Raw genomic sequence first — 16,225 nt, forward strand, 5'->3', positions numbered from 1 at the left:
CACCTGGTTGAATGGAACATGGATGCAGCTTCGGCTCCAGCTCCATCTCCCGATCATCTCACGTGGTGGCAATTCGGCCCAGAAACACCAGCCAGCAGACCCCAGCTTGATGAGCTATGACCAAGACGCCAAATCGCAAGCCCCAGGCTGGGTCTGGGCTGCTGAGACCGGAACCAGCCAGTCACCTAGTGGCTAGTGCTGAGCTACGGTGCCGATGGAAAAAGGCAAAACGCAGTGTAGCAGCGCAATATTTCTCCCTCCAGCGGAGGGCAGCATCTTGAGGACCACAAGACCGAGACATCCATGACAGAGTACAGCAGCTGTGGCACGTGCAGATTTTGTGCAGATTTTGTGCTGGTTGGTCAGCCCTGTGTTCGGCAGTATTTGCTGTACTATACGATAACTCACATACCGGCACCTAGGAAGTTTCCATCTGGAATTTGGACGTCGCCAGGTCAGGCTTAGTTGACAAGGAGAGTGTGGAGGGTGTTCAGCCAGTGTTCGTTTCTTGGCTGGCCTTCAATTATCGAGAACGACCGGCCGCCGGGCCCTTTCGTGCCTTTCAGCCCTGGAACAGTCCCGTACAAGCATCGCACGGGGAGGCGGCCGTCTCTGGAGACCATACCTACATGGGCACATCGAGGTCAACACTGATACGTTGCGTTGCCTTCTGTGTGGGCAGTGTGCATGTGGGTTTGCGGCACCCTCGTTGGGCCATCGCCGCCGTGACGCACACATGGGTGACACTGCGCTCGTCATGAGGGAATGCCGCAGGAGCATGGGGAAACTGGAGGGGAGCAGCCAGGGAATGGATGAAGGTGGTGTGGGTGGCAGCCTTTGTCTTGCATCATCCATCACGCCCGCTGACATGCCATCAGATACCTGACGTGAGAGTTCAAAAGTCTGCGACGGGGCAGAAGCATGGGCTTTCCAACGAGGCCACCCTTCCATCGGCACGGCCCACGGCCTATTTCTGCCCCTAGTTGCCACATCTGTTCACCGGGAGTGGGAGAATATTTTCACTCGTCGTTAGAAATTTCGGATCTGTGCCTGGCGAACAAACTCTCAGACTTGTCGCTTATATGTGAGCCGTCGGCCGATACTTCAACTAACGAGTCGCGCAAGAGCCTGTCCACGACAAACCACCTCGACGTACCCACACGGCCATCACGAGGACTCATCACGTATTACGGAGTAGTTCTCGCTTATACCTGACCGAGTCCGTGCTGTATTGTCATTGAGAGAGACAGATCTCGAAAACAGCGACATCATTCCGGCCCTTTGACTCTCAAGAGCCAATTTTCACTTCTCATTTCGACCCCAGAGGTTGATCGAGCTGCATCAACACTGGGGGAGCATTAGCGACAGCGACGACTTACACGGACTCATCTTCCAGGCACCCAGCAATGAGCAGCGGAATAGAGCTTGAGCACATCGACGCCGTCGATGCCTTTGCCAGAACACTATTTGTTCGAGTCGAAAATCATCCGTCACCACTTTTTACCGAAGTTGGCGCTTCCGTACGGCGACTGCACCTTGCTTTACGACATCTACGAGTAGAAGCTGCTGACCCTGACTCATTGCTAAGAAGCGCAGATGCTTCTGTTTACGCACGTCAGCTCAGACCTATCGTGGAAGACTGTGACTTTGCCCTGAAGCAGCTTAAAACCATCCTAGAGAAGTTTGATGGTGCTGGTGGCCGAGAAACAGATGGACTGGTAGATCGGATAGCCGCGGTGCGGTCTCGCCTTGCCAACGAGACAACGAGCGTCGATATGTTTCTGGATACGGTACAATTGAATAATCCTGCGAATAATGCACCCGAGGTTGTTCCCCAAGGAAGCGATTCCAATTTGGAAAATATTAAAGACAAGGTCGACAATATCGCTGCACGATTGTTTCGTCGTTGGAATGCAAATAGCGGCATCATGAATGACGAGGATAGCATGTGGCAAGAATTCAAGTCTGAACTTGAGATGGAAGGATTCTCCCCCCACATTCTGCACCAACACAAGGTTAGTTCCCTGTTGCTCAGTTACATGATACCACCTTGCTTAGTTGTGCTGTGCCGTTGCTGATCTGTTGCTCCCTACAGGAGGTGCTTCGCGCATATATTCGTGAGCTTCAGGCTATGTCACCGGCTAATGGCGGTTCTCCTCCGACGGTACGGGGTTTGCTTGAGCACGAAGCCGCAAAGAGACCACCACCACTTCCACCCAAGGCGCCTTTGTCCCCAAAAGAGCTGTACTCATCTTGTGTGGAAAACGAGAAGTGTTTCCCTAGCATCAAGCAAGAGCGGCGCATGCCTGATCACGCTCCTGTGGCTGGTGCATCTGGGAACGAGAATCGTTCATTCTCCGATGACGGGTCGGCTGCGGTGGGGGGCTCCCTTGCTCTTATTTCCACCAAAGACTTGATGAATATGGACAGAATCAGTGCAGAAATGGCTCTTATGCATTTAAAACCATCTAGCTCACATCTGGGGGCCCCCGATGTGAGGAGCAACCCAGGCTTGACACCTCCTGGGATGTCGGGAAGCTGGCCACCTCCGCATATGTCCACTGGACAATCCAATCTCCCCAATTCCGTGGGCGGATCTCCTAATATAGGCTTTCTGCAGACAGGATATCTATCTGCCTCCAGAGCGCAACCAGGTAGCTTCTCTTCAAGCCCAGGACTTGGATCTCGTCTGGCACCTGATAGGTATGGCAAAGAGATCCCCATGGACGCACCCTGGACAAAGATCCGAAGGTCGTTGGTTAGCCCAGAGGTACTGCAGCGTGCCGGTGTCCGGTACGAGGCGCGACCAGAATATGTGGCAGTTCTCGGGAGACTATCCCGAGAGCAAATAGAGGAGTATGCTAGACAGAGTGCAGCCTGTCGTGCTGCTCGATCAGGAGGATATCCACCAGCGCAACGTCAAGACCGGTATGCCCATCGCGACAGAGCCGACTCAAAGAGCAGCCGCGAAGATAATGACGACGAAAGTGTTTTATGGGATGAAAGCGATGCAACAGATCTTGACGATGCGACGTCAAAAAGAGGGCAAAGAAACTATCCATACATTGTCAGTCCACCCAATGAGGACAATACGTCTCCTTCTAGCACTGTGATGCCAAAGCCTATTCTGAAGAACAAGAACGAAAACCGCGTACGGTTCGATCCAGAGCCCCATGAGGTAGACATTAAGAGTTCGAAACCATATGACGATGGCTATATTAGAAGGCGAGAAAACGACTCGCGGAGAAACCGCGACCATCGGGATAGCGGAAAACGAGAGGAGAGACCACGCGGAGATGACAACCGTCACAGATACCCAAATCGCAGCGAACATGGCCGTCGGAGGAACCGCAGAGATGAGAGACACATGAGGAGGAAAACATGGGGCGAAACCATTGGTGCTGTGAGCATCGGTGGTGCCGCCGCAAGTCTCCTCGGTGTCTTGACGGAAGCAGCAGTTGGATTCTAGTCATGGCTGAACCACCTATTCCGAATCACAATCTCACCCGGTCAGAAACTAGCGTGCATCTCCAAAGCTCCCTGCTCTACTCAGCTCATGTACGATTCATGTGGTCTGACTGACTTATTGGCCATCTCTGGCATTTTCATTTTTCCTGTATTTGGCTTTTTACTTAATGCGTACGCGACACTTTAAGGGAATCACAGAACCGTGCACGAAAGGAGGTGCATTTCTACTGTTATATCCGGGTTTCCAAAGGGGAGGGATTAGCTGATGCGCACCTGGGAAATAATGAAGCAATGTACCATGCAACGAGTCACGCCAAAACGAACTTCAAGCTGCCCTTGTATGTTTGTTAATCTCTGATGACTTGTTTGGATATACCCCAGACGGCAATGAGGCCTGGCAGACGAGGACAGCGCATAGCATACATATTTGAACGGTTATGAGTTTGCTTTTGTATCACTACAGGACGTTTAACGAAATTGTTACGATAAAAGAATATATGGATTCGCGTCATGTTCAAACAGGCAAAACCCTAGGGGCACAAGCGTGGTCGCATGTGCCATGTCGTGTAATGCGCCTACTGCTACACAATTATATGCTTATGCTTCGAGGTGTAAATGCTACCAAAAATGCACGGCATGCCCACAAAACGATGTTTTACAGAATAAGCTCCTCCTCCAGCCGATGCCACCACGTTCTCGATTCCGCATCCTCGCGCCTAGGCGCCCTCCCCAGCTGGGCGATCCTCCTCCGCGGCCTGCGGTGCCACCCGCGCACATTGAGGACAGGAGCCTCGGGATACGGAAAGTCTGGCTCATCAGAGCCTTCCAGGTCGCGAACGTGGAAGCCAGCCTTTTTCTGCGGCAAGGTCGACCGCCAGCACCGGACCCACTCAAAGCGGCGCACGGCGTCGGGACGGTTGATCTGCACGACGCCCTGGGCTGTACGGTACCGGACCTGGTGGGGGAAGAAGTCGGTGAATTCCGCGAGCAGATTTGGTATCATGGTCTTCATGACGACTCCGTCGCGGTGTCCCTTGTTCGCGGAGGCCGTCTTGAGGAGCTTGTCGAACCAGCTCGATATGCGGTGGCGCACGTAGTCCTTGTACACTTCTGCCTGGTGGCGACGGTGAGTGGCCTCTGGGGAGGGCCCGAGGTCGTTTTGCAAAATCTCATCCTGGACGGCGAGCTCGTAGTCGGCGACGACGGCTTCGTAGAATGGGAGGATGTCGTTTCTCACTATGGCGAGGGCGCGGCCGAATGAGCGCTGCGAGAGGAGCGTCTTGATGTAAATGTCGTAGTCGTCGAACGACGGGGTTACGTTATATGGCGGCGAGGTCATGACGTTCCAGACTTCCCGGACGTCGGCGCCTGATGTGACTGTGTATTGGGAGTGGTCGAGGAGTTTTCTCGTGGGCTTGAAGGGCTTCGAGGCGCAGAGGTAGGTCCAGTTGAGAAGGTTGGACCACGTTTCGCGGGGAATGGGCACGTCATATCGTCGCGAAACAAAGTCGAGGAGCTTCATGCCTAGGGGGATGTGGGACATGGACCCGAAGGCCTCTACGATGGCGCCGAGGAGATTGCCGGTGGGCTTGATGGGGGAGCGTGGAGGGAGGTCGACTCCGCCTGAGATTTGGGGGGTTCCGGGATTGGATTCGGCGTCTTCGTCGATTATGATGCCGTAGTAGTTTTTGAAAACCAGCGCCTTGATTGAGTGTAGGGAACTGGATCGGGCAAAGGCCACGAGGGAGGCGCAAAGGAGCTCCTCGTCCATCTCGTGGCCGTAGAACAGGGCCCGAATCCAGTGATTCTTGTAGCCGCGAAAATCAATCCGTCGACGGACAAGGCGTCGCATATCTTCGTCCAGCTCGTCTGGTCTTCGATTCCAGGGCCTCCTCTTGAAGGCGTTGATGCAGTGCCTGACGCTGTCCAGGCGCTTCAAGGTTGCCATGGGCAGCGGTGACCGGTTGCTGTACAAGTCTCGGGCCATGACGGCCACGCGCGAGCGGTCCCATTGATAGTACGCAGGCTCGACCATGAAACGGGACTTGATGAATTCTGTCCAGGTCTTGCAGGTGCGGACATCTTGCAGGCCCTGGGACGGCATGGTGGCCCAGAAGCGCTTGGCTGCCTGGTAATCGACAGCAGCACCGGCACATCTGAGAAAGACGTCAAAGTCGGCCGGCGCCAGGCCGTAGCGGGAACCGGCACGGACTTCCATGAGTATCTGCATGCCGCGTAGTACTTGACGATGGTGATTGCGGACTCCAAACTGGTCGACCAATTTGCCGACATCGGTAAACTGAGTTTGGCCTTGGGTCAGGTTGAGGCCGTGCGTAACATCGTGCTTCCTTGTTGCCAGTAGAGGGTCAATGCTGCGTAATATCTCGGAGAATGAAGGGCCTGGAAGCTCCTGCGCTTGTCTGACGGCACCGTCGTTCAACGGCGAGCTGGGGTTACTGAGGAGATCGGTCCATTGAAGAAACGCCTTGTACAACAGCTCAGGGTCCTGGGTTTGCACCGCATCCAGCACAAGGTCGAGCTCCGTGCATCCACGAGGAGGGAGGAACTCGGCGAAGTGATGCCGGAGAGGAGCTGCTGCGGCTACCGTTGGCGCATGAGAGGCCAGGTGTCGTTGTCGTTGTCGTGGTTGTGCTTGGCCGAGGAGCTTGGAGTTGGCACATCTTGCCCGACTCTCTGTTCGAGACGGGCTGACGGCGGGTGGCCGATTCCAGCTCGCCTTCGTCCAGAGAGGCCTCCTCAGGGCCATTGTCTCGATGTGCACAGCGGCAGCAATCCGCACCGAGCGACCAACTCCAGGCAAACGAAGGTTCTGGCGCGTGCGGGCAGCATGGAGGAGGAGGTCGAGTCGAGAAGGACGGGGCAAAAATCCGGGGTGCTCGATGTCGATCTGGGGGTTCAGATCCACCGCGCCAAAGGATCTCCTGATTGGAGCTTGTGCTCGCTATTGACACTTGCTCTGCTGTTCCCGCAGTGGCGTGCGGAGTGCTACAACCCACTGTAAGAGGTCCAGACGTCAACTGTAAGTCGACTGCAGTCTGTGCCGCCCTGAATGGACATGCCAAGCACCCGAGGATTTTCCACCAGACTTTTCCACCCCACCGCTGACGGAAATTATTGGGCGCCTCGCTTCTCATCGACTCAAAGAGCATCCAACTCGACGCGCTGACCAAGGGGAAACGCGCGCAGCTTTGGCAGCCCGACGCCAAGAATACTCATCTCAAAGAGAAACAAGCTACACGTCGATTTCCGCTCAAAATGGCCGATACCGGCGACGACACCGGCCATGTCTCTGAGCCCCTCGACCTCGTCCGGCTCCTGCTGAATGAGGTGGTCTTTGTGAAGCTCAGAGGTGACCGTGAGCTCAAGGGCAAGCTCCATGTGAGGCATTTCAAAAGTGCATCGTGTGAGAATAGGGGGTGACTGACAAGCTGTAGGCCTACGACAGCCATTGCAACTTGGTCCTCGGCGAGGTTGAGGAAACAATCTATGCTGTCGACGAAGACGAGGAGACAATCAACCGTAAATCAGAAATGCTTTTTGTCAGAGGTATGTCGTGGTGCTGTGGCCGCCGACGCTGGTGCTAACGGGAAAGCAAAGGAGACAGTGTTGTTTTAATATCACCGCAGGTCCCTTTCTGATTCGGATGACGACGGGAGGTGGACGTATGAGAGAGAACATGTCTACTACTGGATTCATGGCTTGACGCATCGTTACAACCTCTCATGTGACCTAGAATACAAATAGGCCATGAAAGAGGAGTCATGTTGAACTAGCAGAGCTAGCATGCAGTCACTGAGCTGCATCGAAGCGTCTTCGGGCATTTACTTGAATCACAGTCCGTAGCTTCAGAGCATCGGGGATGACTCAAATCTCTAGGGGCTAGCTTTTGTCTGACTGGCCCGGCTGATATGGCAATATGGCAAGATATTTAGACGAAGTAAGAGGAAGAAAAAAAATAAAAATAAAAATGTTATAAGCTTCAACTACTGCTTTCCCAAGGCCTCGTCTTCAAACATTACCACTGCATACCTAGGTACCTAGGTAGTAATGCATCCTACTTAAGTAGTATGCACATATCCGATTTCGCATTCGCCTCCCGCGGTGGGGATCGTGTGGTGCAATCTAGTGGGCTGATCCACACTTGCTCGAGTCTTATCGATAACATCTTGGTCTCGGGAGGCTACTTATTCGCCCCGCGACCCGCCGACCCGTCGTAACCAGGTATTCCATCGCAACCTAGTCTATCTATGACTCCTTGCAGCAACAAAAGAGTCAACTGGCCGAAGCCGTGGCGCAGTAACCCAAGGCTGATTTACTGACACATTATATATATCCAAGAAAATCTTCCAGAACGTATTGCGCGCTCCTTCTTTCTCCTCTTTCCCCCGTTGCAGGAGAATCCAATGATACCTCGAATATTGGTGTAACCCTGCACGGTCCTGTCATCCGGCGAATAGCCATGTCCAGCAAGAACACAAAAGCACTAGCGCATGAGAAGCGCAAGGGCGAGTCTGTAAGTTCTGCGTAGTGAAGCACTGAGTCATTGTCGACGCTGGTCTCACAAGAATTCAAGGCCTTGGGCGACTTTGCCGAGTACGTAGAGCAGCAGCAGAACCTGCGCTTCCCTGCGTCAAGACGGACCAACGTCGTCGCCACGTCTAGTGCAAATGACGCGGAGCATCACGAGGAATTGGATGAACTATTTGATAATCTTGACTTGGCAGACACTGCACCGAGGATACCTCTGAGAGACCTTGTGCTCGGGACAGATGACCACACATTTGAGAAGCTCCGTGATGTCATTGCTGAGCGCATCGACGAGGGGATGGGCGAGACCGTTTTCGAGCTGGGCTACGAAAACAACGGCGATTCAATGAACCTGACCGTGGATGACTGGAATACCGCGTACAAGAGACTGGTGGCTGCGGCAAAGGCCGCGGGAGCCGACTGTGACCTGCTCCTGACCAAGAACGTCGGCGGCAAACTCGAGGCAGAGACTACGGCCAATAAGCCTGACAAGGGAGGCGGATGCAACGGCAAGATTCTCATACGGAGGGTTCCCACGAATGTTGAAGATGTTATTGAGACTAGAATAGCCGTTGTCGGTAATGGTAAGTCAGCCTCCCCAATAGTGTATATCGTAGGCGTGGAGGTTGCGTAGGGAGCTGACTGGTTTTTGGCCACCCAGTTGATGCTGGAAAGAGTTCCATGCTTGGGGTGCTAGTAAAGGGTGACCTGGATGATGGAAGAGGCAAAGCGCGTGTGAATCTGTTCCGCCACAAGCACGAAATCGAAAGTGGTCGAACCAGTTCCGTCGGAATGGAGATTATGGGCTTTGATAGCGTGGGAAAAGTAATCACTTCTGATATACCGGGAAGTAAGTGCCGACTTCTGGCATCTGGTTATAGTTTATTTTTATTAATAACTCCGGATATAGGAAAACCATCATGGGAGGACATTGGCAAGCAAAGTGCCAAGGTAATCACCTTCAGCGATTTGGCCGGCCATGAGAAATACCTGAGAACAACAGTCTTTGGGCTGCTTTCCAGTAGCCCCAACTACTGTCTGCTCATGGTTGCCGCGAACAACGGGCTGGTTGGCATGAGCAAGGAGCACCTGGGAATCGCTCTCGCTCTCAACGTGCCCGTCATGGTCGTGGTTACCAAGATTGACATTTGCCCTCCAAATATCCTGCAGGAGACCATTACCCAAATCACCAAGATCATGAGGAGTCCGGGGGCCCGCAAGGTCCCAACCTTCATTAAGAACCGCGAGGATTGTATCAACACAGCCACACAATTTGTCAGCCAGAGGATATGTCCCGTGTTCCAGGTTTCCAACGTGACTGGGGAGAACTTGGGCTTGGTTCGGACTTTTCTGAATATCCTCCCCCACCACGGGAGATACAATACGGATGCGCCATTCGAGTTTCATGTTAACGACACATTCTCGGTGCCATACACGGGGACAGTCGTTTCTGGAATCGTCAAGTCTGGCGTGGTCCACGAGGGAGACAATGTTCTGATTGGGCCCGACTCCCTGGGACAGTTCACCGCTACGGCCATTCGATCGATTGAGCGCAAGAGATTACGTGTTCCCGCCGCGGTTGCCGGCCAGTCTGCCTCGTTCGCTCTGAAGAAGGTAAAGCGCAAGGATGTGCGCAAGGGCATGGTCGTGCTTCCAAAGGTGGAAGGTGAGCCTAACCCCAAGGTTCACCGAGAATTCGTTGCAGAAGGTAAGAAACGACGTCCTGTTTTGGGACAACGAAGTGTGTTTTAGATGCGAGTACTAAAATATGTCTACAAAATAGTATTGATTCTATCCCATGCCACCACTATCAAGAAGAAGTATCAGGCGATGCTTCACGTCGGGCCAGTTTCTCAAACTTGCGCCATCATCGACATTGATAGGGAGTTGATACGAACGGGGGACAGAGCCACGGTGGCGTTCCAGTTCGTCCAGCGGCCCGAGTACCTTGCGCCGGGCGACAGACTGCTCTTCCGTGAGGGTCGTACTAAAGGCCTGGGCATCGTCAAGGCTGTTGGATACGACCCCAACCACCCGTTGATGGAGAAATCTGCGAATGGGGACGATCAGAAGGATCAAGACAAGCCTCACGCGGGACAGCAAGTTCAGGTCAGTGCATAGAGCCTGTACGACGCTCGGTAGCGTGGCGGAAAAAAGGGGGGGTGGGCTGTACTCCGTATGGCCCATGATATATATCATAACAATCTCTTTGTCTTTCCAGTGTGGGACTTTGGAGACGTTTTGGCTTTGTTGCGCCACCGAAATTCATAGAGCGACTGTATTTTCTTTTCTTTTCTTCTTTTCCCCCCATCTTACTTCTTTTTCAAATGTTTGTTGTACACATCTACCCCTCATTCTTGTTTGTAGTTTGCACCCCTATTTTCTGTTTTAATCTTAATATATCATGTCACTTAAGGGAGCAGATGTACCTATTACATCTTGAGCGGCGTGAAGCCCAAGACAAAGTTCTCCTTTTTCTGGACCTCGACGCCGGAATATACAGCGGAGAGTACAGCTCTCGGATAAGAAATCAGCTGCATGAATTTCGGGTTGTGCCCGTGATGCCGTTCAATGTAGATGCATATCGCCAGTCCCTCGTACAAGGTCCGCCGTCGGGTCCACCACATTGGGTACAAGACGACCTTGGCCATCCAGTACAACAGCAGAATCATGGCGCGGGGGTCCTTGTCCTGAACAAGGACCTGGTACCTGGCGTCGATTTGGCTCAGGAACGAGAGGAAGTGGTGGATGTTGTGGGGAGTAGGCTCGACGGGGAGGAGCTGCGAGATCAGGGCCGCGGCCGCGTGGTAGGGGTTGCCGTCGGGTGTGGACGGCGGGCCGATGTCGAAGACGGAGTAGAAGAGCGAGGGGAGGGCATGCGGCCTTATGGGCGACGAGGCGCTTGGGGGCGGATCACGGCTTTGGTAGGCCGTCATTCGGCGGAAGAGGCTCTCCGGACGGCTGGGATCGGCCAGTTCCCAGACGACTCTTTTGCCGTGGCTCATCCTCAGCCAGTCCAGGTCTGTGGACGAGCGTTCCTTGAGGGGCCATGCGTCGCTGGGGTCGAGGGAGCCGAGATAGGCGAATGCCGCGGCGCCGAGCATGGCTGCCGACATCCAGAGGGCGTCGCGCTCCGAGGAGGAGAGGACGGGCGCCGTGGATGCCCTGGACAGCATCTGGTGGAAGAGCGCGGTGCCGTGGTACCAGTGGAATGCGAGGGAGCGGCGAGGGGCGTGCGCCACGGCAGACTTTTCATGCATCTCGTGGAGCTGCGAGAGGACTAGGAAGATGTGGAGGAGGAAGGGGTACTGGCGGTGTCAGTTGGGTCGATTCTGCGTGAGAAAAGCTGAGCTACATTGCGTGATCCTCCAAAGGGGCCAGGCTAGGTGAACGAAGGGGGTTCTGTATACAGAAACTTACCGAGTTGCTCAGCCCAAGGACGCCTTGACTATACCACGTCTCGAAGACTCCCCGACCCTCGCCCAGCGTAGAAGCCGTCGAGTTGAGAAAGTGCTCCAGGTTCTTCAAGTCGGGCTCACGCAACTCATAGCTGCCGAGTTTGCCGGCCACGGGCAACGCTAGAGGAATGCTCTTGTGCAGGCTTGGATTGGGGGTCTTCTCAACTGGCATGCCGAGGTCGACCTTGAAGACGCCTGCTTGCGAGAACTGCAAATCTGGCGCGGAACGAGAGTAGTTGCAAATGAAGCCTGATGCGAGACAAGGCCGGCACGAGGGCTTGGCTTCGTCACACTGTGGTTGAGACCATCAGCAACGGTTTCCAGGAATAAAAAACAGTCACTTTTCATGACTGATAGGGAGCCTTGAATACCTTGACTCTGCGAAGCTTGCAGTTGGCGCAGCCCAGTCGAGACTTGCGGTGGGCTTTGCGCTGGCGAACGAAGGCTTGTCCCCGGCCAGGAGGACTCACACTATCCGCGTTGCTGGAGGACATGGCGGGAGTAGTGGTTACGAAATGTGGGCAGGGGCACAATGTGAGATTGCTTTGGTCCTTTCCCCTTGGGCTTAACTTTATGTGAGAGGCAGAGCAGAGATGGGCTGGCCCGCTCCGAGTTTGATGCTGATTTGGCTTGCGGTGGATGGGGGGTTCATCCAGTTTCTTGCACCGGCATCTCGGTCTTCTCACAGTTCCCGATGGATATACAGTTGGAAGAGAGAGTAGCTCACAGAGGGAGATGTGAGCAGGTTGACTGAGTGAGGCTCGAGAATGATGTTGGATGGTTGACTGGCGGATTCCGGAGATAACTTGTCAGACGACCGGGACAAGCGCTAGCCCGTTTTCGTATACATTCTCTGCCATGATTGGTTGTTGGGCAATGACATCCGTGGGAGACGCCATGTGCTTTCTAAATGCCTTCATCTGCAACCAAGGCAGACTATATCGTAGTTTAGACCGAGACAGGCTCTTAACTCCGGTGCAAAGAAACCATTGCCTTATAAAAACGAGTTCAGCTCCCGCCCATGTATTCATCCAACAAGACCAAATCCACCGCCATCATCATCATCATCATCATGACTTGCACAGAAACAAGGCTCCCCCCAACCATGAAAGCCATTGTGCTTCACGGGCCGGGCCAGGCCAGCGTCGACTCGGTGCCGACGCCCCAGCCCGGCCCGGGCAGCATCACCATCCAGGTTCTCCACGCCATGGTGCACAACAATGCCAAAGCACTCATCAACGGCACTGCCGGTGCCGGCGGCCACGCAATGAAGCAGCCGTACCCAAACACCCCAGGCGGCTACGGCGTAGGCCGAGTTGCCGCCTCCGGGCCGGACACGACCGCGCCGGAGCTCCTCCGCCCGGGGCAGCTGGTTATTTTCGACCCCTTTGTGCGTGCCCGAGACGACGGCGACGTTGCCATCCTACACGGCGCCTTTGACGGCCTCGACGAGCGCACAAAGTCGTTTACACGCGACAACTGGCGCAACGGATGCTGGGCGGAATACGTCCACATGCCGCTGGAAAACACATGGCCCGTCGACGAGACCCTCCTTGTCGGCCGGCTCGGCCTACGGACCGAGGAGCTCATGTTCTTGGGCCCTCTGGCCGTTGCCTACGGAGGGCTGCGGAGAATCGACGTCAAGGCCGGCGAGACGGTCGTCGTCACGCCCGCCACGGGATTGTTCAGCGGTGCCGTCGTCGCCGTCGCGCGGGCCATGGGCGCCGTCGTCGTCGCCGTGAGCCGCAGCGCCGACAAACTAGCCAGGATGGAGAGCATCTACCCCGGTCTGAAGACCGTCGTTGCCGGCAAGACGGACAATCTGACTGCGGCTATTGCCGCCCACGGCCCCGTGGACGCTGTTGTGGATTTCAGCCCCCCCGGTGCGACGGCTTCGGAGTTCCTGGGCCAGGCGATTCTTTCTCTCCGACGGTACGGACGGGTCTGTCTCATGGGTGGGCGTGGCGATGCCGCGCTGCCCGTTCCTTATGGCTTCATGGTGTTCAAGGACTTGACGATTCGCGGATCTTGGATGTACGAGAGGGAACATGTCAGAGCCCTCATTAAGATGGCGGAATCGGGCGTCTTGAAGCTTGGGAAGGCGGCGGGTTTGGAGGTTATTGCTTCTTATCCGCTGGAGAAGATGGATGAGGCGCTAGACAAGGGACTGGAAGCCGGTGCTTCTGAGTTGGTGGTTATTGGGCCGCAGTGACGATCTTTTGCTTACGGCGGTTGTTGCTTGCGGGTTGTCGAGTATGACTTTTGAACGGATACCATGTAATGGAGTATTGAACAGCTGTGATGCATTCCTTGAGCCTTGTTACCATCCATATGGGATACAGTCTGTGACAACCCACTACAGCCATCTCCAAGTATACGACAACGTGTTGCAATATACCGGCATGGCGTGTGATATGTCGGTGCGTTTTTGGATTAGTTTTGCCTCCCACTATATGACGCGCAATCGTAGTTTTGCTTCCGAGTCCTGTGTGAGTCTCTCACAGCTGTTGGAAAATGACTATCTTCTTGGGGACAAAGTCAACGGACTGTATTTCCGAGAAAATATGTCAATACGATCATTAATGACTCGCCACCTAGGTAATGTGCCTCATGGTATGCTTTTGCTCTTGGAACCAAGACACACGATACTAGACTTCCAAGCTTCTAGCCAATATTCTACAGGTCACGACGGTTCGAATATTGGCCTGACAAAAGATGTTTGTGAAACTTATCTGCTACAATCGTGGGAGGCTACTCCCAGTCGGGCATCTACGACGTGTTTTCCGATTTCCTATGGCCTTTGCGCGATAAACTCACATGATGTCCGTGACATTCGAGAGGGGAATTTTACATAACGGGGGCAATTAACCTTAGTATCGTTTCACGATGAGGCATGGCTGGCTTCGTTTTTGACTGCGACTCAAGTGGGTTCTCGCGCATTGTCCACCTGCGCCAAATTATGCCGGGGTATATACGGAGGAATCGATCTGCCTAATAAATTGCCGTTGAATGAGATGAAATATGGCGGTCGCAGTCTGATGGGGCGACGGGACCTGCGAGGAATGACGTAGTCGTCTAGGGATATCCTCCAGGCATTTCATTTTAGTACATGCGTGTCAACAACACTTTAAATGCAAGTGGCCCAGCTTATGCAAGAGGAAGCAGGCTTGTCATGCGGGACGGATGCTTTTATGCCTTGGAAATTTGAATTTCAAGGGTCCAAGCGAACAAGGTGACCAGGAGTGTATAACGTGATGCGAGAAGAGTGAGGCGTGTCATATTGGTCACCCTGCAGAGCATACCGGGGTGAAGCAGCATTGCGAGCAATGCAATGAGCATTCAATCTGCCCGTTATTCGCCACGAGTACCGCTGTCTGCAATGGGGGTTGCTGACGACGCACTTCGCTGCTGTCTCAGACAAGGTCCATGGCATGGCACGGGACCCTTGCGGCAGACAGTCCGGGGTCTCAAAAGAAAGGGTCTTTGCGATCTGCGATTTGGGATACAACAACAACTCGCTGTGCGACTCGGCTCTTTCGGATATCACGGCGCCATGGCCCGGCGGCCTCGGGTGACGTGGCAGGACAAAGGTCGGCATGCTGAAGTCGTATCATCAAGCCGTGAGGGATGGGAGGCACAGACGGGTGGCACTTGGATGGTGGCGGAAGGGTCGGAGTTCGCACCGGCTGTCCAGGGGATATCCGAACCCTTGGGATTCGGCCTGTCTTGACTTTCAAAAAGAGTGAATGAGTTCATTCCTTGACTTTCCCTGTTGCCTTACCCAGTGTGCATTATGAGCAAAACCTTGCATACAAAGCAACATCTAATAACTTTCCAAGCAGAAATAACAAGGCTAAGTCACACATTGAAGCCAAGTGAGCCAAGCTCAACTCGCGTAGGGCGACTCCACCCGTTCCAAAATTTCTGCTGTGCGTTCCGCCCAACTATCAGCCTGTCGAGGCATTTGGGCAGGAGTCTCGAAGATCCAAGACTGGGGTACTCCGTAATAGTCAAGGTTGACGTCGCCTTTACTGTGTCCCATGCTGCGCGCTGGTGGGGGGCCGGCGTCACCAGGGCTAACGGACAGGCGTTATGACGAGCTGAGAAAGAAGGTTGCTGAAGTTTGGAATGTATTTTGTCAACAATGCGGATCGTTATGTCGTATTCATTAGTCTAGTCGAGGGGATCGGTGTGAATGACGAATCAACAATGACCTCTAGAGTAATTATTGATTCCCTAGGCGCTTGGGAACTCTCATTGTTTGCAGCCGACGTCGGCCAATCTTCCATGCCGGCGCAAACGCACAACTGCCGCTGCAGAACAAGCTCTCGACTGTGGACGGAATATTCCATCGGCCGTCACGGCGTTCCTCGGACGCTCAACGGTATCATGGGTCCTTCTGACTGGCGTTAGCGCCACCAAAGCTTCACAATGTTTTCCCGAGGACGGGATAGAACGGCAAGCCTCACGGCGACGAAGCCAAAGTTGTTGTGGGTGCCCATGGAAATAACGGCAGCGACGGAGACGAGCTGTTCACGACCCGCTTATTTAATATTGACTGATGGCAGTGAGTACGGAGTATGTACGCAGCATCTCTCGGATAGTAGTCGGATCGCAGTTCGATCGGAGTGTAAGGCTAGTTCCCTCGGGGATTTTTCTCACTACCTAAGTTAGCTTTTGCTCGCTTTCTTTGTTCAGCAACATGCGAGTTTGGGGCCCGGAGGCTGATGCTGCTAGGGCGACGGTCTGTC

General features: G+C 54.1%; 6 protein-coding genes across 7 annotated transcripts; 4 read left to right on the forward strand and 2 right to left on the reverse strand.

The window, feature by feature from the left end:
- Positions 1-1,406: 1,406 nt before the first annotated feature.
- J3458_000960 (uncharacterized protein) lies at positions 1,407-3,469 on the forward strand (the record flags this gene model as incomplete). The annotated part of the gene is made up of 2 exons (XM_007809765.2): positions 1,407-2,015; positions 2,096-3,469. The coding sequence occupies 2 exons, from the start codon at positions 1,407-1,409 to the stop codon at positions 3,467-3,469; spliced, it is 1,983 nt and encodes a 660-aa protein (XP_007807956.1).
- Positions 3,397-6,311, reverse strand: J3458_000961 (uncharacterized protein). The gene has a single exon (XM_007809766.2). The coding sequence runs from the start codon at positions 6,233-6,235 to the stop codon at positions 4,124-4,126; it is 2,112 nt and encodes a 703-aa protein (XP_007807957.1). The 5' UTR covers positions 6,236-6,311; the 3' UTR covers positions 3,397-4,123.
- A 52-nt stretch (positions 6,312-6,363) lies between these two features.
- On the forward strand, positions 6,364-7,472 carry LSM3 (U4/U6-U5 snRNP complex subunit lsm3). Of its 2 annotated transcripts, XM_066116443.1 has the most exons (3): positions 6,364-6,867; positions 6,924-7,035; positions 7,087-7,472. In XM_066116443.1, the coding sequence occupies exons 1-3, from the start codon at positions 6,745-6,747 to the stop codon at positions 7,125-7,127; spliced, it is 276 nt and encodes a 91-aa protein (XP_065978325.1). In that variant the 5' UTR covers positions 6,364-6,744; the 3' UTR covers positions 7,128-7,472. The 2 variants fall into 2 exon arrangements, with proteins under 2 accessions (XP_065978325.1, XP_007807958.1); XM_007809767.2 differs by having other exon boundaries at positions 6,924-7,472.
- Positions 7,473-7,725: 253 nt separating this feature from the next.
- Positions 7,726-10,137, forward strand: J3458_000963 (uncharacterized protein; the record flags this gene model as incomplete). Its single annotated transcript, XM_066116444.1, has 4 exons — positions 7,726-8,002; positions 8,063-8,600; positions 8,678-9,724; positions 9,800-10,137. The coding sequence occupies exons 1-4, from the start codon at positions 7,949-7,951 to the stop codon at positions 10,135-10,137; spliced, it is 1,977 nt and encodes a 658-aa protein (XP_065978326.1). The 5' UTR covers positions 7,726-7,948.
- A 311-nt stretch (positions 10,138-10,448) lies between these two features.
- On the reverse strand, positions 10,449-11,968 carry J3458_000964 (uncharacterized protein; the record flags this gene model as incomplete). Its single annotated transcript, XM_007809769.1, has 3 exons — positions 10,449-11,324; positions 11,437-11,766; positions 11,846-11,968. 3 exons carry the CDS (start codon positions 11,966-11,968, stop codon positions 10,449-10,451), a joined length of 1,329 nt encoding a protein of 442 aa, XP_007807960.1.
- Positions 11,969-12,579: 611 nt separating this feature from the next.
- Positions 12,580-13,686, forward strand: J3458_000965 (uncharacterized protein; the record flags this gene model as incomplete). The annotated part of the gene is made up of 1 exon (XM_007809770.1): positions 12,580-13,686. The coding sequence occupies one exon, from the start codon at positions 12,580-12,582 to the stop codon at positions 13,684-13,686; it is 1,107 nt and encodes a 368-aa protein (XP_007807961.1).
- Between the last annotated feature and the right edge of the window lie 2,539 nt (positions 13,687-16,225).

The sequence above is a fragment of the Metarhizium acridum genome, assembly GCF_019434415.1.
Source record: "Metarhizium acridum strain ARSEF 324 chromosome Unknown scaffold_1, whole genome shotgun sequence".
Classification (NCBI taxonomy): domain Eukaryota; kingdom Fungi; phylum Ascomycota; class Sordariomycetes; order Hypocreales; family Clavicipitaceae; genus Metarhizium; species Metarhizium acridum.

Coding starts and splice junctions, on each gene's coding strand:
- J3458_000961 (XM_007809766.2), bottom strand. CDS start 6,235: ATGGCCCTGAGGAGGCCTCTCTGGACGAAGGCGAGCTGGAATCGGCCA.
- LSM3 (XM_066116443.1), top strand. CDS start 6,745: ATGGCCGATACCGGCGACGACACCGGCCATGTCTCTGAGCCCCTCGAC. Junction 6,868..6,923: donor AGCTCAAGGGCAAGCTCCAT/GTGAGGCATTTC, acceptor GACAAGCTGTAG/GCCTACGACAGCCATTGCAA. Junction 7,036..7,086: donor AGAAATGCTTTTTGTCAGAG/GTATGTCGTGGT, acceptor GGGAAAGCAAAG/GAGACAGTGTTGTTTTAATA.